At 40.9% G+C, this 23568-nt stretch overlaps 2 protein-coding genes across 5 annotated transcripts; both read right to left on the bottom strand.

Moving 5' to 3' along the window:
* Positions 1–3927: 3927 nt before the first annotated feature.
* Positions 3928–14783, bottom strand: slain1a (SLAIN family member 1a). 2 transcript variants are annotated; one of them, XM_086221232.1, is made up of 9 exons: positions 14119–14783; positions 12151–12287; positions 9932–10048; positions 8569–8679; positions 8259–8408; positions 5986–6315; positions 5327–5515; positions 4877–5204; positions 3928–4357 (listed from the first exon to the last, which is right to left on the bottom strand). In XM_086221232.1, the coding sequence occupies exons 1-9, from the start codon at positions 14559–14561 to the stop codon at positions 4282–4284; spliced, it is 1881 nt and encodes a 626-aa protein (XP_086077358.1). In that variant the 5' UTR covers positions 14562–14783; the 3' UTR covers positions 3928–4281. The 2 variants fall into 2 exon arrangements, with proteins under 2 accessions (XP_086077358.1, XP_086077359.1); XM_086221233.1 differs by lacking the exon at positions 9932–10048.
* A 362-nt stretch (positions 14784–15145) lies between these two features.
* scel (sciellin) lies at positions 15146–22522 on the bottom strand. 3 transcript variants are annotated; one of them, XM_086220299.1, is made up of 26 exons: positions 22390–22522; positions 21378–21412; positions 20766–20847; positions 20544–20606; positions 20370–20441; positions 20249–20275; positions 20126–20170; positions 20020–20049; positions 19894–19938; positions 19731–19805; positions 19585–19650; positions 19089–19160; positions 18908–18991; positions 18702–18770; positions 18568–18621; positions 18443–18484; positions 18266–18334; positions 18136–18186; positions 18003–18053; positions 17432–17503; positions 17280–17330; positions 17127–17183; positions 16956–17024; positions 16718–16826; positions 16342–16444; positions 15146–16245 (listed from the first exon to the last, which is right to left on the bottom strand). In XM_086220299.1, the coding sequence occupies exons 2-26, from the start codon at positions 21394–21396 to the stop codon at positions 16229–16231; spliced, it is 1494 nt and encodes a 497-aa protein (XP_086076425.1). In that variant the 5' UTR covers positions 21397–21412; positions 22390–22522; the 3' UTR covers positions 15146–16228. The 3 variants fall into 3 exon arrangements, with proteins under 3 accessions (XP_086076425.1, XP_086076426.1, XP_086076427.1); XM_086220300.1 differs by having other exon boundaries at positions 16956–17021; XM_086220301.1 differs by having other exon boundaries at positions 18136–18183.
* Positions 22523–23568: the final 1046 nt, after the last annotated feature.

Genomic DNA, 23568 nt, shown 5'->3' with positions numbered 1-23568 from the left:
GTCCAATTACAAGTCGGTTTCGTTAAATGGTTTGATCGAAAAGAGTCCATAAATATAAGAGAGGGAGGTTAGCAAAAGGTTAAAAACACTTTCGAAAGTGTCAAAATAAAACCCATATACACGCACGTATGCTGCTACTCATTTGCCACAGTGTCGCTCCATAGCTACTAAAATAAACCCTGTCAAGATTATAATGCAAGTATTTACGTCTTATACCGTCTATTGAGCATATTCATGTTTTTAACCCAAAATTGAAAATAATAATCTCTTATTCTGAAATCATGCTCACTTCACATCCGCTCTTGCTCCCTGCTCGCTCACACAAACTTGCTAGTGGAGAAACTATTCATTTGCAGGCTAGCGGAACCGTTGTCTGGCCCAGTAAAGCATTGAATCATCGAAGCCGTTTACATGTACAATTTTATTAATATTGTATATGTCAATTCTCGGTTTTTGTCTCTGTTTTGTTACAGACGTTTCACAATACATGAAGGGAAAAAAAATCAGTTTTCAGATCCATAGGCTAGCTACCGATATTCAAATTAAACACTTAAATGAAAATGTCTGTCCAAAATGTTTGTGTATGCTGTGTGAAATTTTGTGAATCTTCAAAAAATTAGTTAATTTCGACCTTTTAACAGCAGCAATTTTTAACAAGTTTTAGCAGGGTAAACACAGGTGTCATTGATTAATTGTGGCCCTGTTCCATTTATTGTGCCTCAGCCATTCCAGAGAGCCAGCAGCACATTACCAAGGCCCTGGCCCACCTAAACTGAACAGAGCCAGAATTTCTAAATTAATCAATTACACCTATCAAAAAAGAAGTCCTCGCACTGCAACAAGAACAGAGGTCTTGCATGACTGGATGATACACTTGAGTCTGTAAACAGATGTTATGGACAGTTTTGATGTTATTGGTGACTGCAGGGCACCTTGAGCTTCGAACGAACTCTAGTGGATGGTTCTTTCTGCATTCTGGTGTCATAAAAGTGATGCAGGAGGGACAGAAACATCTTTGGGAACTCAAGACATCTGTTGGTGAGTAGTTAAAAGGCAAAATACACTTTTTGGGTAAAGCATCACTTTAATAGAAGAAGAGTTTACAGTCATTGATGAATGTTTGCTTGCTGCTATGAAGACATCTGGATCAGTGCCATTGAAAAAGAGACTTACCTGCTCCTCCATGGCACAGTAACTGGTGATTTCACTTCCTCTGGTGTATTAGAGCACCTCTCTGAAATTTGTGCGCATGTATTGACTCTCCCTTGTGACACTGACTCCTCATTTAAATCCCAGTTTAGTTTTACTCAAGTTTAAGCCGAGAAAAATGAACAAGTCCAACTGATGTTAGATATGATCCAGATAAAATAATATCAGTCTTATAGAGTCATTTTTCAACCTTATTGTGACATTTTGTTTTACTATATCAAACGTACCACAACTATTGACTCCATCAGATAACTTAGTCCACAGTTTGCCCAGCTTCATGTGTATCTACAGTTGAGGTTGTTAATCTTGCGAAGCCCGTCTTGGTTGTGGATGGTCTTGTGGACTGTGATGAGATAGGGAAAGGCAGAAGGCAGCTCCACCCTACGGCTCAGCTTCTGGTGGCCCCAGTGGAGGCAGCGAAGCCTCTCAGCCAAATCCCGCCTGCCTGCACGCTCCAGACCATCTTGCAGCAGCTTGGTCTTATTGACTTTGTCCCACGACCTCTCATACCTGAGATCAGATGCAGGACAAAGTCGGCAATAGAACACAAATCATGTTCTATCTGGAGTTCATGTGCTCCCAAGTTGAAGCTAAAAACAGCCCAATGATCGTAATGATAAATTCTTTTCAATAATCAGGAGAAATTTCAGGGAATAAAAAATGCACACAGACTGGATTTTTTTACTGTATATCACACACATACCAGGTTTCCAACATTGCCCTGGCCTGAACACACTTCTCAGTTGATTTGATGTGGAACCGACTGATCTCCGTTCTGTTAAAGCCAAGCTCGTAGGCCACGACTGTCCACTCGAAACAAAGCTGCTTGGAAAGCTCCTGCAGCGTCTTCAGGTTGATGACAGCATCCTGGAAAAAAAATAACAAAAATAATGCAAATGACATCTGTCCACATTAAAATAATTTTTATTTTGCTGTCGATGAAATATCTTCAAGGTACAAATATACATACAAACCTCTTGAGCTTTGTTTGGCATTATATCCAAATTCAAAAATCAGATGTTCAGGTCACTCTTGAGGTTATACTTAAAAGGATTTTAGGCAAAGATCTGCTGTCGAGGAGAAGGAGATGTCATAAATAGTTTAAAGCCCACAATCTCAGGCGCTTAGCCTCATGTAAAAATGAGTGTGCATGGAGAGTGTTACTGGGGAGATTTGAGATCAACACACACTAATCTGTTAAACATTAGTCACTTACACTGTTATGGCCACTGTGGAGCAAAGAACTGTCAGGTTAAACATCTGCTGCCTAGTAACATGCTGTTTGTTCTTTATAATCGACAAAACGCAACATTATATCCCCCGTACAGCAGCCATTTGTTAGGCTCATCAATATTTCTGTAATAGAATGTGTGGGAATTTGCTTTTTTGTGTTGAATAAATGAAATACTATATATTCAAAGTTTATCTTACTTTTTTCTTCCGGCTTCAGATTTTATGCCATTACAGCAGCAGACATATTTGAATTTCGCTGAGGTAATAATATCATCTTACAGAACAGTTTAAATGGTAAGAGATGCTTGTATCCAGTACCCTAAAAAGTAGCTGTGGGTTTAAATTTGGTTTTATGGATAGAAAATGATAAATTCCTTACATTGTTTGCATCATATTAAACGCATTCGCAGTTTAAATTATGATCATAGCATTTATATTCATTGCAAAGACTCACAGAAATGTTTCCGAAAGGTGCCTCACCTTTTAAGCGTTATATCAAATGACACTTAAAGGAAGTACTTGCTTCGCTAAGTTTTACTTCATTTATTTTATGGTGTCTTTTTTCCTTGTGTTTACTTCTTTATTTCCTGCTTGTTTGCATATTTTAAGGATTACATGACTCACACTAAGATGAGATCCACTGTCTGCGGAAATAATAAAAATTAAAAAGGGATTTAGAAGTATATCCTCAGTGACTAACACTGCTACAGCGATCTTTGCCATCATTAATTTATTCATTTACTTTTGCTTTTCATGATTTGTGTACTGTGAAACATGTATTTATGAAAGAAAGTCCTTATAACAATTTCTTTGCTTTTATCTCCACATATTGAAGACGTGATAATGGAAAATAGTTACAAGCATAATGGTGACCAGTAAATCTGCTGGGTATGGTTGTTGTATTCGTGAAAGTGTTTAATAATGTGACACATATTAAGTAACAAGTAACATATAATCTTCTTACTACAAAAATAAATTTGTTACTTCAAAAAGAAAAGAAAAATACCCTCATTAATCTGTCTGAAAATCCTTGATTCTGTTCAACAAGAAAAAGTAATTTTAGAAAGAAACACACAGCGATATTTCCAAAGGCTTTTATTTCACTTTAAAAATTCACCTCCTCTTTGAATCATCCATCCTCCGTCGAAAGCGTCTGAGCTTAATGTGCAATATCATTGCAGCGATTATATTAAACAAATGAACGTAAAAGTCGTTGCTGTAAACAAGTAAACAAGAATGAAAAGAAACTAGCCAAAGGATCATGTGTCAACGCTCACATTAACCAACTGTTGTACTAATTTAAGAAACAAAAAAGAGAGAATTCATTTCAATGTGTTTATCATAACTCTGATAAAAGTGCTGCCAGGTCAGGCCGATACAACTGACGTGAGTGACACTACTGTCAAACAGGCACAGGATGTACAAAACTTCAGTTTCAGGTTCATATCTTACATCACAGTCTGACAAAAAATCAACATGTGTAAAATTAGTCATATGAAATCATTAAAAGCATGTACAAAAGCGTGGGAGATAGAAATGTTCACTCTAGTGAAGCCTTATTTATCCACAACAACAAACCAAAAAAGAAAAAAAAAAAAAAAATCAAACACATCAAAGAGGAACCCATTCACATCTAACTACTGATGACCAGAATATTGCCAGGTTGTGTTTCAGCAGGTAGTGAAGAACAGATCCAGCCTGCTGGACCCGTACCGCTCTCAGCCTCCACTTGGTCTTTTTAAAAATGACAACAGTCACTTGCCCCTCTGGACAGACCGTATTCCTGTCAGTTTTGCAGTGATACCCTGTATACCTCTGGAACTTCCGTTTATTGAGTTTTTAGTAGCAGCCATCTTTCCAGCTGCTGTCCCTCAGAGCACTCAGGGAGGCCAGGCTCTTTGGGGGAGTCAGCAAACTGCAAAGAAATAAAGAGAGAATCTATATTAACTCCCTTTTTTTTGGGCCATATGGGGGGGCAGCAGAAATAAGCTGTCAATACAACATTGTCATATTACGAAACTGTCATTTGGTGAACAGTCAGAGCAACCTTAGCATTCATTCAGCTGATGATGTGTGTAAAGGCCATTTTTTTCAGAAGCGTATTTCAAATCTGTAATCTGAAACAAGAAACATTACGCGAAGAAACCTTGCACACTGAGTCCAATGTGTTTATTATTCTATTCATTGCGAAAATTCGCCGTATGGGACAAATGGAGTCATCCAGCAGTGAGGATCATTTTGAGGATTTGTCACTTCTTGAAAAAGAAGAAAAAGAAAATACTGGGTTTGTCGGATCCTAAAAACAAGACAAGAGCAAGGAGAATTTCACCTGCCGATTAAAGGAGCTGGGGAATCGTCATGACTGACGTACTGTCTCCATCTGTTGATCTAGAATATAAACTTAAACAACAGTGCTTTATTTCTCTAGACTTACCTGCGAGTTGGTTGGGTGATTTTGCTTGCCCGTGCTGCTCCACTGAGTCCCACAAAGGAGGCAGGGCGAGGAAGCGAGCTACGAGGGACAGCCGACTGGCTGGTGTTGGCTTTTAAGGGCTGTGGTACCAAGCTGCTGCTGGGTTTAAGGGGTTGAGGCAGCACTGTGCTGCTGGGGATGGAGTGTAGACTGGCAGAGGTGGGCAGGGAGGTGGGACCCTGCAGAACTGTGGGGCTTACATAGGCTGTAGCTTTCAGTGGGGGGCGGGGGGTGGTGGGAAAGTTGCCCACGCTCTGTACACGCTGATTAAGCTGGCCCGGAGGGGGAACTGAAACACAGCAAGAGAAAAATGACATTGAAGTAGAAGTAACATATGGTAATTAGTGTATTAAAAGTGTCCCGGCATTTACTCATGAATAAAACTGAGCTCTGATTGATTCATGATCTTACTCGAGGACTGGAGCCGTGCGAGCCCATTAGAAGAGTCAAAGCTCTGGCTGCTCCTCAGGGAGGACATCGTTGGCAAGGACGAGGGACCGTGGGAGGGTGGGTTGACAGGGGAAGCCAGGCATTGGATACTGGGAACACTTGGCATGCTGGGAGCTCGGATCAGGTTGGGCATGCTTTTCCTTAGTTTGTCTATGCAACCACGTCAACAAACCAGATCAGTGTTGTAGTGCACTCCATTCCATTAGTGGAATTATTATCCAATATTACTGTAATAAGCTGACATACTCAGGAACATAACCCCACTAAAGCCACAATTTTTTTTGCACCATTTTCTAAGCTACTTCTGTTTTTTTATGCTAGGTTATGCTACCCAGCCAACATATTATCCTTTGCATTTGTTTTTGCTCTTATCTTACCAACAATAAAGCAAATGAGCAGTTTTCCTAAAGTGGAAAATCTTTTTAAGATTCAGACTTACTAGAAATCATAAATGTGTTGCAAATGTGTCTCTAGATAGGGGAAAAACAATCTAGAATGCTCCCTCATTATGATCCTGCCACCAAGAGAAACCCCAGAAACATTAGCTGGTCATGCTATGAGTAAATTTCTACTGAATTCAAATGCTATTAAGCAACATCCAAAATTAAATTCCCCCTCACCTGTGCTATTCCTGTATGCTGAGTGTGTGTCCATGGTCAGGCTGGCATTCCCAGAGTACTGAGAGAGTCCACTGAGTGAAAACTGCGAGGCGGTCGAGCTGCGTCGGCAGTCTCTGATACTGGAGAAGGTATGAGAGTGGGGCAGGCTTCCCCGCTGCATAGACCCCGTACGGAACAGTCGAGGCTGGGGAGGAGGTAGTTGGTCATACCCCTCGTCTTCCTCATCTTCTTCTTCGAGATCCATCTCACTGCGCCTGAGGGAGTGTATGGAGAAGCTGGAGCTGCGCCGACTGGCTGTGGCTGAGGTAGAGGCATAGTCCTGTCGCAGACCTAGGAGGTGGCAGAGCCATAGGTTGATATGTGGAAAACCTGAAGTAGAGTATATGAACTGCTACAGGCAGCCTTCATCAGTCAAAGGCACCAACTTGAAATGCACTGGAAGACATGTTTATGATTGACAGTCTATGTTGAATGTTCAGCTGCACTGTCAATGTTGATACTAGCGCAGTGGCTAGGCTAGCCACACATGATACTAGAGGCCCTAGAGCAGATTGGTTCTAGTTGGGACTCTCTCTGCTCTAATCGTTTCGTTACCTCTTTCCATATTGTTATTCATATATGGGCAATTCAGACAAAATATTGGGTGCAAACAGTTCTCACTGTATTTGTTCTGACCAACAGGGAACTGTGAAATGGACATACTGGGGGGCCCATACCAAGAGGACCCATCTATAGCCTTACTTTTGCTCTGATTGGCTTCTACTTCTGTCAAAAAAACATCATAGAACGCTGGTGTCACGATCCTTGTCTCATGCTTCCTGTTTTATTTTGTAGTCATGTCCTGTCTTCCTAACCTCCCTCTTGTGATTACCTGATGTGTCTCACCTGGTTGATTGCCACACCTGCGCCTTGTTCCCTCATGTATTCAACCCCTGTGTTTTCCCCTGTTCGTCCTGGTTCCATTGCGGTATGTGACGTTCTCTTAGTTCATGTGTTGCGTGCCTTGTTGTTTTATTGCAGGGGTGTCAAACTGGTCCAGTAAAGGGCCGGTGTGGCTGCAGGTTTTCATTCCAACCAAGCAAAAGCAACACCTGATCCAACAAATGAGCTGTGTGGACACAGCTTGATTGATTTAAGTTGAATCAGGTGTTGCTTTTGCTTGGTTGGAATGAAAACCTGCAGCCACACCGGCCCTTTACTGGATCAGTTTGACACCTGTGTTTTATTGTAAGTCTCCAGTCACGTCGTCAGTATCCAGTCAAGTCTCCAGTCTCACGTCAAGTCTCCAGCCTCAGTTTCAATAAACCTGTTTTGTGCACCTCAACACTGTCTGCAATTGGGTCTCCCTCATCATCCCACCACAAACAACCCCAAACCCTAACAGCTGGTTTATTTTTGATGGGGATATTAAAACAGTTTTGTTTTGTTTGGCGTACCCCCTGGGGATACACACACTCGTTTGGGAATAGTGGTGCTTCCAATGGTTTGAATGTGAATGTGGGAATCCTGCATAAACACAAAAATCAGTACAACCATTCCTAGTGAACCCTGATCTACTACACACGTGTTGTGGATCTGCATCTGTTTCAAAGAAAAATGCCAGAATAATTCCGATACTGATCACAAGAGTTTTTTTTTCTCTTAAATCCGAACAATTTATCATGTAGTGGCATCTTCTCCTCAACATCTTGAACAGTTATCTGTGAAGGCCAAGGGTCATCAATTAGCTGCTCATTCTTATGCTATATGCGGGCAATAAACATTTTAGTTGGTTATTGGGGTAGTTCGTTTCACAGGCACTCAAAATCTCAAATTATACGGAAATAACACTGTTAAAGTGGGAGCTTCATATGAAGCTGAGACCTAATTAGCAGCTTTTATCAACTCTGAAAGAGACAGCATGCGCCGGTTTCACAGCGAGCTGTGAAAATGACTGAGAAACCTCCACAGATGACAAATCAGACAGAAAAGTTTAAAAAAAAACCCAACAACAACAGCATCTTTATCCAAAAGATAATGTCTCATAAACACCCACGCAGCCCTTCGGTGCAGTCTGATGCTCAAGGACACCTCCACATCTAGTGGGACGTAGCGATTATGTAATACTGCCTAAAAAAATCCTGCTTGTGGCTCAGGATTCATCATCACCCATCAGGGAAACTCTGAAATACAAAACTAAGCAACTTTTAATGATTTAACCACTTTAAATTTCATGAAGGAGGTTTGCTGTTCTCCCTCTGCCACTTCCAGACGTTTGAAGAGTTTGAACTCACTCTCCTCCTGAAGTCGCGCCATGACCTCCACATCTGTCATGTCCTGCAGTTTGTATCCCATGGAGATTGTGTCATCCTCCAGTTCAGAGACACCCGCCTCACTGTCCAGGGAAGACTGGGGGCTGATTGCTGCGTGCCGGCGACCAACATCTGGGATCACACAGGAGATAGTTCACGACCCGGGAGGAGCAGATGATGTCATAATAAGAGGTGTGACGTTTGGACGGACAGCGTGTAATCACATAACCATTACGGATGGATGGATGGGTGACAGTGACTCAGCAAAGACTGGCTGCTGGTAGGGTCTTACTGTGCAGAGTGGTGTGTGATAGGAAGGTAGGTGCTCTGTCACTGAGGGTGCAGCTGGCCCTGAGTGGGAGGGTCGGCTGGAGGAAAGACTGACCAAAAGATGGCACGGGACCTTAGAGGAAAAGAGCACAGCAATCCCACTGTAACATACACATTAAAACTCAAGCTATGGAATCATGGATAGAGCCCTGAGAGCTTTCCATATTTTTTTTCCCTCTGGATGAGTTTCAGTTTGCGTCCATCTGTCTGATGGTGCGACCTTTTAATCTGCTCGCTGCAAACATTTTCTCCCTGGCTGTAATCTGATTGTAAACTGCAAGTAACAGGTTGTTTAAGAATTTGGGTTATGTTTACACCAAAAAAGTAATTTGGAGCAACAGATGCTTTTGGCTCTGTTTTCTTAATACTTAAGATGATAAATTAAACAGCTTTGAGGTTTTACACAATTTAGGCTAATGGACTTAAGCTTAGGCCCAAACTGAAGCCCAATAGCCTTCATTTCCAAATCTATTGAACATTTGTTTTTCTTCTTCTCATCAAACAAAACTCTCAGGACGATTTTCATGAAAGAAAAACAGGGATGTAAAAAACTCTAACTCTGACTCTGAAGTTTGGAAAAGATCTGAACGTGTGGAGCTACAACTGCTTACTGTTCGGAGGCGAAATATCAAAATTCCTGACGGTAACACAGGAACCAAATTAGCAACATTTTGTAGCTTGTAAACATCGTGCAAATGCAGTAATGATCCCTCCACTTTGCAAAAAACAAACAGCAGCTACATATGATAGTGAACATACTAAAGAGCAGTCACCATCATCTGACCACAAAGCCATGCTTTGTTGATCTCTATCGACTTTCAGTAACCGTGGAAGGCCGGTGCACCCTGATGGCTTTAAAGGGATAGTTCACCAAATGATAAAAACGTGCCATCAGTGACGCTTTTCAAAACAGGCTCCAAGATGATTGGCTTACTTTGGACAAGCAGTCGAAAGACCTTTAATGGTCTTATTTTTTTTTTTTTATTTTATTTTTTACATTTGAAAATTGGTCTCCATTCACTTGAATTGCTTGGAAGATTACTGCAAAACCTTTGGAAACTTGAGCATTTTTTGGTGGACTTGTAACATCACTTGACCTTCTGTCAGCATGAGTGTGAGTAGATCATGACTGAATTTTCCTATTTCGGGCTAACAAATTCCTTTAAAGTGCTGGGCATGTGATAACTACATCTCGTTTGAATCGGGATATAGTAATTTCTCTCTCATTCTGTCCATCACTCCTCTTGAATGAAAATGAATACATTCAGAAACAGCGATATTAGTGCTGATTAGCAATTGTAGTGGATGGCGGATATGTGTGTTACCTGGGGTCTCGGTTAGTGCAGCAGTTTTAGTGTAAGGCAGGACGGGGCAGCTGAGGGTGGACACTCCCTCTATACAGCTGTAGGGACGGACGGAGGACACTCCTCGCCATCGCTTAGCTGGACACAAAATTGCAAAGGTCAGGATGGTGACATACAAATCCAGCCAAACCCCACCCCAAACACACACACACACACACACACACACACACACACACACACACACACACACACACACACACACACACACAGTAGATTGATTATATCGTAAACCACTCTGGCTGAAAATTAATCTGCATTTTACACATCGGTATTGATGTTGTTGATGTCTGGGTCAAATACGGGTAGAAGAGGCTGATGAACTAAGACTGAAGCTTATTGGGCTAAACTACAGATTTTTCCGAGGGATCTTAGGATAAGCAGGGATTGTGTATGTAGGGCCATATCCCATTCCCAAAAAACAGAATTAGATCTACTATGTTCTACTTTGGGATGCTGTATATAGGTTTTCAGCTCGTTAGTATTTCTAGAACCGTTAGAAAGCAATTAATTACAACCTATGAAGCCTTTATGGGGTATTCCATTTTTTTAAAGGAATGCTCTTAGTTTTTAAGTCATTCTAATTTGTTAATAGTAAGTAATTATCCCTTGAAATGACCCTGAGATGAAGTGTATTTAATGCATAAACACACCCCTATTGCTTGGTAGGCAGAGAGGCACACACCTGACAAACTGGAACGCTTGGCATTCTTAACACAATTAGGCTCAGCCACTATTGGATAAAACTAGCATTCACGGCAAGTTACACAAACAACGGCTACTGGAGCTCTGAGACAAGAGAGTATTCATGACCCTGAGGAGGAGAGCCAACCTTCACTGAATACAGCTTTAGAGGAAGAAGAGAACCTTCAACCATTCATGCACACACACACACACACACACACACACACACACACACACACATACACACTAATCACTATTCAAACCCGAACATTGAATTAAATTGTGTGCAACAGCTTCACAATATGAAAATAATTTACCTTAAGGAACCCTTCTGATTTGAAACCACCATGCGCGCACAACACACACACACACACACACACACACACGCACACACACACACACACACACACACACACACACACACACACACACACACACACACACACACACAAAACCATATACTCTGTCCCAGAGTTTCTTGTGCAGGATGTTTGAGCATTGAGCACTGGGCAAATCTGCCTCACAGCCTAGTTAATATAAATACAGTTTCTATGGCAACCATATCCTATGCGTCAGGGTACTGTATATCACTTAATATGAAAGAGTGTCCAGCAAAGTATCACAAAAGTATCCTGGTTACATGTTGTTGCATCCTGGTAGTGTCTTCACAAGTTTACAGTGTCTATACTCCAGCACTGGAAAATCTTGATGCAGTGGCATCGACCTCAACTTTAGTTATATCCACTAAATTATTCATGTAATGCAGAGGATGAACAGTACTGTCCAAATTATATTACTGTATAGATGTTAATACAGCAGCTGCTAACAGCTAAATGTGGCCAGTAGTAACAGGTAAGGGCTCTGCAGGTCCTGGATCTCTAGGTGGCGCTAGCAAATCAATAACCAGTATGAACCCGTAACCTTTTTAGCAAGACATTGAGACATTTTCAACACTTTTCAAAACTGGGTGTTTTAAGCTGGATAGCCTTATATTTATAGGTGACTTTCTGACCACAAAACCAACCATAGTTAGCCAGATGGGATGTTTATCTTTCTGGGGACAAACTCGGGAATATTAGGTGAGACGTTGGGATATTTACATGCGTCAAGCAATGACTCCCTGGAGTAGATGGCAGCTTCTCTGCCCGCCTTTCTCCTTGTTTCCACTCTTTATACTATGCTAAGCTAAGTGGCTTCGAGCTCAATCTTCATTTTTTCCAGATCAATTTTTTTTTTAAACTTTTGTTTGGATGAGATTTACAGAAAGAACAGCATGTGGGTGAATGATGAAAACTCCTTACATTCAAAAAGAACTGTATGAATGGTCAACAATAAAAAAAAAAATTGTTAGAAACAATAGAGCTGTGCGCATTTGCCACTGACATCTTTAGTAACATTTAGTGAAAAACAGCTTGTGATCACGAGGCACCAGCTAGAGAGACACATGTCCAGATGTCCAGTGATGTACGCTGTTAATCTGGGCGGTAAATACACTGTACCTTGGTCTAATCTGTGGAAGAGCGTAATCTTCGCAAGCGCCACCTCGGGACCCGGGTGGTCCAGGACCTGCCTGCACCACTGAAGAGGGCTGAGGCCACGCTCACCCTGCAGCTTGGCTCTGGGACTCACATAAAGCCTGAAATACAGAGGACAACCCAGAGTTTATTATTGAGACTCCACCTCTTACTTTACTGACACGCAGTAATTCACATGCCGAATAATCTCTGTTCACATGAAAAACAGAACATTTATTTTTAAAATCTCAGTTAAACAACCCAGAGAAACTTCATAAGAAAAAGGGAGTCATTATCATTCAATCCAAACACAGAATTTCATTCATATCAATCACAAAATATCAAATAAGAAAATATTACGTAATACAACTATTTTAAGGATTAATCAAGAAAAAGTTCCAAACTATTTTCTTGTTACAACTGAAAGTGAGAAGCTTTTCTTAATCAGAGAAATAATCTTTGAGTTTGAGCTTGATGTTGTATTGGACCCTTGTACCCCACTATTTTGAGACATACTATAGACGAAATATTGAAAATGATCAAAGAATTGAGCAGCAGATGGATTGATCGTGAAAATAATGAAATTGCAGCATTGTTACCTCTGCCAAGGCGGTCACGTTGTTGTTTGTTGGTAAGCAGGATTATGAAAAAACTGCGAGGCTAATATTCACCAAACCTAGCGGAGGAGTGTAGCACGAGCCAAGCAAGAACCCATGAAAAACTAGAAACAGGAGGCAACAGGAAATCTTGTTTTCTACCCTTTTTTGGACTCATCCTCGTGAGTTGGCCAGATTCACCGCTAATTTGACCAGTGACATCGTCACAACTTGGTGATGGGCGACTGTGAATTTTTTTAAACGGTGTTACCATAGCGAGATGGCCGATTTTGATATTTTTGGATCAAACTCTTTTAACTGGACTCCACGTAGTCTTTCATTTTCCCAAACTAATTTAACTAATTAACCAAGTTTAGATCGTAGTGCCAAATAGCCTGGTGTAACAAATTGCATTTGATTTACATCAAAATCACACTGTGTTGTCTTCACTTGATGTACTGTAACATAATGTACAGTAAGTGCAGGTTCTCTAGCCCCACCTAGTGGAAGCGAGGGGTGATATTTAAAGCACAGTGCACACGTTAGTCTTCGTCTTCATGGAAAAGCCAAATGTTATCTAGTTTTGGGTTTCGCTCACCTTGGCAGCAGTTTTCTAAAGATATTTCTGAAACTCCTTTTGGAAATGAGATATATAGTAGATGACGTCTAGAAACGAATCCACTGTGTTATGATTGATTTCTGTGCACAATCAAATCCATCAATTAACTGAATGTAGAAGTGGGTGTGACCAGGCTGCACACACTGACACGTCGCTTAACATCAGCGCAGCTTGACGTGTCTGTATCTCATCACAACTGACCCCTTACGAAGCAACTGGGTCATGGTGTTACACTGATTTCTAGACAATTAGATGTGCAAACGACACTGCGTTCAGCAGCATCATGCTCCATTTCCTTCATCTTCAGAAACATAGCTGCAAATGCTTGACTAGTCAGCATGTCATTGTGTGTGTGTGTGTGTGTGTGTGTGTGTGTGTGTTTGCGTGAGCTACACAAGTCAGCAGATACAGCTCCTCAAAGTAGTTCAACCTGCACACAAAGCCAAGCTGTTCCAGAGAAGGCTGAAGGGGGTCAGTGTTTCTAATTCCAGTATGCACAGTGCATTCTGGGATGCATGTGTGTCAAATCTGTTTTGTCCTTTTTCTCTCCCCTCTTTCTGTAAAAACTCAACAGAGTCTGTAAGCCTCCTCCAACAGAGGAGGAATCAATATGAGAGATACTCTTACTCACAACACAAGTCCTGTGGCCTACCGAGCATCTATTAGAGTCACAGAAATCCGTTTGTCATCAAGTCATAAATGGCTGATATGAAAGATGTGATAAAACAGAGCGGTTACCAGGTTTCTGGATCTCCAACGGGGAGCACGATGCTCAGGTTTAGAATCTCAACCTCATCCAGCACAGTTGTGGGGCCAGCGGCGCCGTTGTCCCCCTCGGCGGCATCAGGAGACGCCGAGCTCGGCTGGAAATAAGCGAAATGCTCCTCTGCTGAATCTCTGAGTCCAAGAGCACACGGATGCGACTGTGTCGGACTGGAAATGTCATATTTCCATGAGAAGCTGTCACTGGTACCCCCTTGCAGACACGACAGCGAGGTCTGGAGATGCGAGGCGACGGGGCAATTGTTTACAGCGTTCGCTCTGCTCCGCAATTGTTCGTTTTGCTTCTCCAATTTTCGGACCAATTCCTGTAGCTTCAACACCTCCAGCTCCGCGTTGGTGATCTTATTGTTGCCATTGACGTCTGCCATCATCTGGGGGTTCAACACCTCGGCTTCCATTTGGTAGCAAGCACATTGGGAGGTGTACAAAGCACGGCCTGCTCGCAGAGGGTCCTATTCAATTCAGAGAGGGTGTCCAGATTCCCCGTTTAAAGCTACATCACACTCACACTCTCTCTCTCTCTCTCTCTCACACACACACACACACACACACACACACACACACACACACACACACAGATGCTACCGCCGCCACCGGGATGACTACACAGCTTCCTTCTCATTGGTCAGCAGCACAGAGTTCAACTCCCATCACACCACTGCTTAGGAAGTGTTTATGATGTGCGCTTGCGGTGCACACGTGCACAGGCGGCCTTAAGCCACTGGGGGGGGCCGGGGCCAAGAGCTAATATAGGCCCCCACCATCGCCCCGAGAACCTAAGCATAACAGATGGTTCACGGTAAATAAGTGACTATATCCTATCGAGGTAAATGATCCAATAACTTAACCTATTTAAGAGCTGAAACTGTTATTTCTCAGGCTTCTCAACAACTTCCTGTCTGCAGCTGATATCATCCCTCTTAAATAGCATGAAAGAAGCTCCAGCAAACTGCGCTAATCCAACATCAAAAGCAATGCCATACTCAGTGAAAACACACACTTTATTCATTTTAATTGTAATTTAACTTGAATTCATTTGATTTAAATTACTTTTTATCGATTTAGATCAGAGTTTTTGTGACATCCTACCAAAAACAATATATGTGTAAAAAAAAAAAAAACGATAACAATTGGTGAGTAAGATGCAGATAAAAATGAAAGGAAGAGTTACAAAAATTGTGAAGTGTGTATGAACATTTCCAGCGACAAATGAACTCTAGTGTCTCCTGAACAGGAGTATTGAGCTTGTTTACTTTTTTAAAGTTTGTTTCATTTTTAGTAATTTGTGGCATGGGTCTTGTGTCGTGTTTTCAGAATTAAGTAAAGAGTGTATTCAGTTTAGAATTTCATATAAGTACTAAAACTATGCTAAGATAATCACACATTTGAATACATATGTTTATTAATAATAATTGTATTAATATATTGTTATTGTTATTGCTATGTTATCATTTGCTAGTATATTATCTATTCTTCTGTTGTTCATGTGGGAAATTAACTTGTATTGACTTCATCATTATTTTACAATCAAAAAAGCCATGACACTTCCATCAAAAGGTTAAACAATAAAATGGCAAACAAATTTATGGATACAAATTTAGTGATTGCCTTTATTGCACAGAAAATAAAAGCCCCCGGCCCTATTACACTATTGCTCATATTCTGTGTGTGTGTGTGTGTATATATATATATATATATATGTGTGTGTGTGTGTGTGTGTGTGTGTATATATATATATATATATATATATATATATATATGTGTGTGTGTGTGTGTGTGTGTGTGTGTGTGTGTGTGTGTGTGTGTATACATATGTGTGTGTTTGTATGTATGTATATATGTGTAGAGAGAGAGGGAGAGAGAGTCTCCTGAAGGCTAAAATACAGACACCAGTATTACACTACCTCATCTTAAAAAGGTTCCATCCAAACCAAAAACCTATCAACAAAATATCTGCTTGCATGTAACACATAAAAGTAGAACCCAAAGACACCCGAAAACAAACTGATAACCATCTTGTCTCCAATCACATGTTCTTTGTCTCCTCCAAAGACTTGGTGTGAACTCAGCGTCTCCATTTCTCTGGATTGCAAATAAAGTTAAAAAGAATTGATTATTGATTGTTAATCATTTTTGAAGTTAATGAAAAATGAAAATCTGTCCGTTTGTTTCATTTACCTCTGGTGGTGTCGAAGCAGCTCTCACAGTGCACCATGTGTTTGTATATCCACATACTGTCCCCTGCTTTCAGATGACCCAGAGTGCTGTTACACACCTCACACTGACACACACAAACAAGCAGGACACACACACACACACACACACACATCAGTCAGCTGCTCTCTGTCTCAGACCTACATTTAATTAATATATGAGTGCTATTTGCAACATTACTGAGGGAATAATTGCACTCTTTGCACTACTGCTAGTAAATTAGAACTGATTTGAGTCCGATTTTTTCAAACTAACTCTCTTCTTTACTGTGTGATATTGCTACCTTTACTTCAAAAAAACATTAAAATACTTCTTTGATCATCTATAGAACTTGAGGCACCTTAAAGCAGGAGGCGTGGCAGTTGATCTTCATCTCGTCCAGGACCATCTTGGCATCACCGGTGAAGGGCTTGTGGCAGGAGGTGCACAGATCTTTCTCAAGCACCGTCCTGCACGGGACAGGGAGGCATCGTATAAATGTTTTCAAAGAACAGCCCGAGCTTGGAAAGTTTATTTCCCGTCTTGGAAACAGCAATTTTACAGAATAAGAACACATCATGTCATCATACTTTTCATACCTCTCTGAGTAGACACTCTTAACAGAGGACTTAGAGAAGGATGGATCTGAGAGAATATCTTCGGACCTGCTGTGAGAGTGACACATTTACTTATTCCTCGCTGTGACAAGAGGTTTTCATAACTGACATCCATTAAAATGTATGCAAACAATATTTAAGTTCATCCAGTACCTCCTGTATGATGTGGAGGTGTACTCAGAGGGACTGGTTACACTGGTGTACTCATAACTGCGAAAAAAAAAAAACGAGACGAATCATTATTTGGAGGAGAAACCTTCATCAGAGAAAACGAGCACAATTTTGTACATCTGCTTTGTGTCCTACCTGGAGTTTGGTCTGGAGTAAGAGTAGCTTTTGCTACTGCTGTAGTCGTCACTGTGTGTACAAATACACGACAGATGAGAGACGATAGAAAACCTCACTGCAGCTACAAGTTCGCTCGACACACCCCACTGATGATAGTCATGGTGAATTACCTGGTCTTGCTGCTGCTGATGGTGTAGGAGGAGGTGCGGGTGGAGGGGGAATCATCAGTGTAGGAGCTGTAGCTGCGCCACACAGAAGCCAATGAATGTGAAGAACTTTCAGGAGTTCATTTAGGTTGATTTTGATGTTTATTTAAAAAAATGATTAACCAGAAATCGTGTTATATTACAAGAGTATAACAATTGGTATTTTTGTTCTATGAATTCTCTCAATAAAGCTTGGTTTGTGTCAAAATTTTGCTTTTTATTTTTCAAAATGTTAAAGTTTTCAAGGTGTTTGAATAAAGAACTCAGCCACTGTAGGAAGCACAGGAGCATTATCACATACAGTCGTGTCTTTAAGCTCATAGTCATCATCGTTATCGTTAGTATGATAAGCAGTTTACCCAGAGAAATGTAAACTATCTTATTTTACCCTGTAAATGATTAAATCAGTCTTTAAAATTTGCTGACACGAGTTAAAATGAAAAGAAGAAGAAGAGACTTCTTTAATACCAAATTAAATCCATTCAGTTGAGGAGGGCTCCTACTTCAGCCCACAGTAATGGTTGACAGTGTTTACCTGGTGGTCCTGAGGGTGGAGGATGGTGATGCCAGAGTCGGGCTGTCTCCTCTGCAGGGTAGAAGAACGGCGTCAGAAGCAACCGAGATAAATAAAGCTTGACAGGAACGAGTGTCAGTCATCCACCACTCACCCTCGGCTGCTCTCCACGGTGACGATCTCTCTCTTTGTGATGCTCGAGCTTCTGTGACAACAAGAGGTGATGCGTCACTGACAGGATGACGATGTGGTTGTTTTGTTTTGTTATAAGTTCGTCACCTTACCTGACAGGCGAAGACAGACCGGATGTAATGGATTTAGGAATGAGGGTGTCGTACAGGTCATCCTCGGGCCTGCAGAGACAACATCAATACATGCTGTTTGTCAAAACCGTTATGTGTGTGTGTGTGTGTTTTTAAAGAATTGAATTTCTCTCTCACAAAAACGTCTGTTTATCTTACGTAGTGGAAGTCCTTGTCGTGGTCGTGGTTGTAATACCGTCTCTGAAAAGACAAATCAAAATATTGTTGATATGATTATGTTCTTTTTTCATTTTCCGTACAATGAGCGTCCTGCATCAACTCACCCATCACTGCTGCTCCTCACTGTCACAGTCTCAGTGCTGGACACTGTTGTTTGGCTGGGAACATAATGCACAATAATAAATACATAAATTAAAACAAACAATCGGTCAGATTGATTACTCGGACAGCGTTTCACCTGCTCAGGTCTGAGATGTCATCCTTTATGGACGAGGGAATGAGTGAATCGTATAGTTTGTCCTCAGCACTGCAGAGAGATTTTAAAATGTTGTGATGTATTTTGATAGTTTGCGGGTTATGATGGAGCAATTGATGCAGAAAATGTGTCTTTTAAAAAAAAAATCTGCTATTCGTGAGATCTATGTGCGCAGCCTTCAAACTCACTCAACGCTGCTGGTTTTAACAGTGACGATCTCAGTTGTGGAGACCGAGGGGGGGATGAGGTTGTCGAAAAGTTTGTCTTCCGCGCTTCACCGGAATAGAAAAAAAGCCCCAAATTTAAATTGGAAGTGACAAATGGATTGAAACAGATGCATTTTCATCATTTCTCATCGTCATAGCTTACTCCTTTTTGCTGGCAACAGTGGTCTCGATCTCTCTGCTTTTGCTGGACGGAGAGTAAGGAGAGTATTGTGACCTGTGGGAATGGATGTGACAAAAACCTTACCAATAAATAAATAAACTTAATTATTCTGTTTTATTTTCTGTTGCCACTACTTTTACTCCTCTACATTTAGAAAGAGATGTTATAGAAACTATACATTCAGTCCAGCGTGTTGAGTAAATTACTGGTATGTTCCTGTATCAGCCAAATAATATAACATTATAACACTCAGTTATTTTTTTTTCTGCAGAACCAGTGGGCTACTTTTTCTACCGGATGTTTTAAGTGCATTTTCACGATAATATATCTGTACTTCACTTGTCAAACTGTGTTGTATTAGCAATAGAGATGATCTGAACTTTAATCTCAGTAAATATTTTCTTGCTTTGAGGTATTGTTACACTGTTGCAACCGTGTTTTTACTGTGCTAAAAAAAAAACGGGGGCCATAGTTTTACCCTCTGCTGTGAGACTGCACCCTCTCAGAGAACGTCTCAGTCTTGGATGATTTAGTCACAGGTGATCTGCAAGAAGAAGAACAAAGTTACAAATCTGACACAAAGACGCGTAGCGTGAGCAGAAATCAACATTAATGTCACTCTACCTCAGAGTCTCAGTGGTGGTTGTAATGGTGGTTTCAGTGGTTTTTCCATCTTTGGTGACTGAAGTGGTTTTGGTGCTAAAAGAGGTCAAACAAAAGATATTAACAAATGTTTCAGAACCCAGGTTTTTTCTCCTGTGAGACACATCAACTATGTATTATGCACCTGGTTTTGGGCTCCTCCAGGACAGTCGTCTTGGATGTGGTGATGCTATTGCAATAGAAAACGATGCACACATTATAATAAAAGTTTATCTTTGCGTTAAATATATTTGAATTGAACTGTACATACGAGGTGGGGGACTGCACGGTTGAATATGTGCTGCAACAAAGGGGAGGACGATTCAGATGGTTTCTACCAAGGATGCTATATCGTATGATAAATTATGAAAATGTACCTTTTGGTGAAAGAGGATCTGGAAGTCTTGCTGGACGGGGTGGGGCTGTCGGTGGAGGAGCATAATGAAACAGCAAAGCAAAAATCGAAATGCGCTTGACATTATTTCTGCTTCTGTACTCACTTCAGCTCATCCTGGCCTGTACTGAATCTGCAACAACAGAAATCACAGTTGATGCTTCTTCTTGTCAAGACCTCCTTGTGCATAAAATATCAGAACAAAGCAGAGGGTACGAGAATTTTACCTCTTAGTGAGAGCCTGCACGGATGATGATGTGGTTGAAGTTCTGGTGGTTGTTACTTCTTCAGACTCTGAACTAGAAGTAAAACGAGATAATATATTACATTTGTCTGCCACTATTATGTTAATTTAAGGAGTTTTAAACATTTTTTTAAAAGGGTTGAAATGCATATTTTACCCCCCAGGAGTCTCATCGGTTTTGTAATTACGAAGAAGAACTTTGCCGAAGTTTGGATCTCGGCTGAGGAGAGAAGAAATGACAAGCGCAGAAATGATTCTACACTGAATGCAGCAGGAAGTTATTTTTTTATGATGAGTCACACCCAGCAGTTGCCACTCCTCAGTTTTGTCTGTGTGCACGTGTGTGCGTGTGTGCACGTGTGTATTTTAGTCTACTTACTCAACATCTTCATCCTCATCATCTGGTTTCCTGATCCAGCTGTTGTCTTTCAGCAAACTGGACTGGCTAGTGCGAGTGGTCCCTGCACCACACACACACACAGACACACACACACACATACACAAACACACACACACACACACACACACACACACACAAGTGCATCAGGCTGACTGACCCAGCTTTGATGAAGATTTAACTGCATGACTTGACGGCGGATCACAATTAATTATATCACAATTAACATGTGGCTGTGCTGCTATGAGTCAAGGAGAGAAAGTTTTGATGTCACGTCTAACAAATTCTTAGCATACGGTTTTTGGAACCACAGTTTTAAACTAAAGACTAAAAAAGCATCAATGCTTAGAAATTGTTCCTGTTTTAATACTTGCATTTTTTTAACCTTTACATTTATTTTTGTTTTTTGTTGTCTACTTTTATACACTTACTTTGCTTTATAAGAATGCGTATAAGACAGTCACAAAGAAAAAAATAACCAATGTACATAAATCATAACAGCTACATTGTATTGAATTTATTTGGGGAAAGTATTAACACTCCATCTTTGATATTTGTCCTCCATTTAAATTTTACATATTTCTCTGTACTTACTGCTTGTGTACTTGCTCATTTTGGTAAAATTTCACCTGTGCATGAAGATAAACGACAAGGTTAAACAAAACAAAATAGTATATCAGCCACTAGATGGCACTGTGGGCAGACATATTTTCAGGTACAATGCCTTTTTTTTTTTCCCTTTTGGAGTTTAACCTGAGATGTTCTCAACCCCTTGACTTTCTGATGAAGCTCTAAACAGGTTTGTCTGGATCTGCACCGAGATGCAAACACACCCACATGTCCATCACACACCTTCACCTTACACACTTTCAACAAGACTACAACTGACATGCCAGTAGCTGTCGATGAGAGAGACTGTCTCCTTACTACATTTTCATAACCCTAAACCATCAGAAACCTTACAGTGGGCGTTTAGAGCCACATGTGATGTTCTAATTTACCCATCAAACAATCTACTTTGTCTTTTGGCTGCTGCCGGTAGTTTAATCTAATTGCTTTGCACAGTTCTTCTAGGGGAGGAAATTTAATTTAAGAAACTGTAACACACAAAAAAATCCCAATTCATTTCAAATGATCTACGTTTCAGAAATTCTCAGCCTTCTATTAAGAGATAACACAATTTTCAGGATGCTTTTCATGCTTTCTGATCTCAGAGCTGATCAGCCATTTTAATAGTTTGACGGGTTGAACTGAAAACTTTCTCCAGTGGAACATTCATCTCCACCTGTGCAGGTTGAAAACATTTCCACCGCATCATATTTCCTCTGGCTATGATTTCTTGTTAAGTTTTAAGAAGTAAGAGCAAGCTTCTGCGTGTGTAACATCTCCTCACACACTCTTCTGCACTACAAGCATTTCATTCCTCTCTGTATGTATGGACCTTGTGATATTATTCAATATGTCTCAGATAAGGATCATATGGTCTTACAGAAATCTGAGCCAGCTCACAATAATTCCTCTAAATATGGATTCGATATCTAATATTATCAAAGGACATTTGCAGCAAGTATGAACTGAGAAAAAGATCAAAAAAGTGTGTACATACCTCCACTGGCAGGGCAGAAACTCCTACTTTAACTCAGGTCTTAACACCTGTCTATGACTGTGCAGTGTGCAATTACACCCTCGTCATTCTGTTCACTTTTAACCTTAAGGGAGGAGATTCCAAGGCCACCCAAGGGTGGGGCTTCAGACAACAATCCTACAATACTCACTGCATATTTCTCCTTCTGCAGTCACCGTCTTTGATAATAATTGTTCTGCTTGAGTTTGAAGGTTGAAAAAAAAGAGGGTGGAGTGCTGAAGGACCTGCCATTCAGCTTTGGTGTCAAGGAAGCGTAACAGGCAACAGGGTGTTGTGTCTTAATACAGGACTGAGCAGAAATGAGTTTAACCTTGCAAAATCTCCTTTTTTTTAATGTTTGATTAATATTTACGGTGACATATACTGTACCATAGCATGAACTGATTTAGCTTCTTTTATCTTCAGAATTAATTAGTGTCTTTCAACTTAACAGGGGACACTCTGGAGTATCACTCTGCACCCCGACTGTATATTTTGTGACTTAACATAAATCACCTTGTCTTAGTGGACTTTATACCCTACGCGGGTGTGAGCAGCAGGGCAAGTGGTTTCAGCTTGATTTGTCTGAGTTATTCAAATGAATCTTCCCTCACCAACAGCCTAATATCAGAGACTTTAATAATCTTCAACATCCTGGGGTGTCAGACTCATTAGGACAAATCTGTCTGCAGTGCTGAGATGCTTTGGGATAGTCTGATGAGATTTTTAAGAGATGTGTAAATCGTTTTGGAGAACAATGATAACCAGGTTTGCACTATAAAAGCCATAGTATGTGCGTGCGTGTGTGTGTGTGTGTGTGTGTGTGTGTGTGTGTGTGTGTGTGTGTGTGTGTGTGTGTGTGCGTGTGAGAGAGAGAGAGAGACTTCACGCTCCAGTTCTGGGAGTGCCATTTTTGGATGATCAAAGGTATGAAAGGTGCATAGCACACCAGGGTGTGACAACGTGAGGCTGATAGGTGAACCCCTCCTAGCTGTGATGACAACACAAAAGGAATGTGGACTACCCAGCAATTACTGAACTACTCAGTGATAGCAGAGGTCGAAACCATTTTTATTCATAGAAAAACACTTCTACAACTCAAGGAGGGTTCTCAGAGAGTGCATACTTCCACTGAGGTGAACCTCCAGCCCCTAGCCCTTA

The sequence above is a fragment of the Aulostomus chinensis genome, chromosome 12, assembly GCF_037954235.1.
Source record: "Aulostomus chinensis isolate RoL2024-O1b breed Wild chromosome 12, RoL_Achi_v1.0, whole genome shotgun sequence".
In the NCBI taxonomy this organism is placed as follows: Eukaryota; Metazoa; Chordata; class Actinopteri; order Syngnathiformes; family Aulostomidae; genus Aulostomus; species Aulostomus chinensis.
This window is presented reverse-complemented; position numbering and strand designations above follow the sequence as displayed.

What these genes read in the sequence shown, in the direction of transcription:
- scel (XM_086220299.1), bottom strand. An exon ending in GATGAGGATGAAGATGTTGA is followed by an intron (nt 20,607 to 20,765) that starts GTAAGTAGACTA and finishes TTCTCTCCTCAG; the next exon opens with CCGAGATCCAAACTTCGGCA. An exon ending in ACCGTGGAGAGCAGCCGAGG is followed by an intron (nt 18,054 to 18,135) that starts GTGAGTGGTGGA and finishes TCTACCCTGCAG; the next exon opens with AGGAGACAGCCCGACTCTGG.
- slain1a (XM_086221232.1), bottom strand. Translation starts at nt 14,561, where the DNA reads ATGGAAGCCGAGGTGTTGAACCCCCAGATGATGGCAGACGTCAATGGC. An exon ending in GGCGCGACTTCAGGAGGAGA is followed by an intron (nt 6,316 to 8,258) that starts GTGAGTTCAAAC and finishes GCCACCTCCTAG; the next exon opens with GTCTGCGACAGGACTATGCC. An exon ending in CGCACGGCTCCAGTCCTCGA is followed by an intron (nt 5,205 to 5,326) that starts GTAAGATCATGA and finishes GCTGTGTTTCAG; the next exon opens with TTCCCCCTCCGGGCCAGCTT.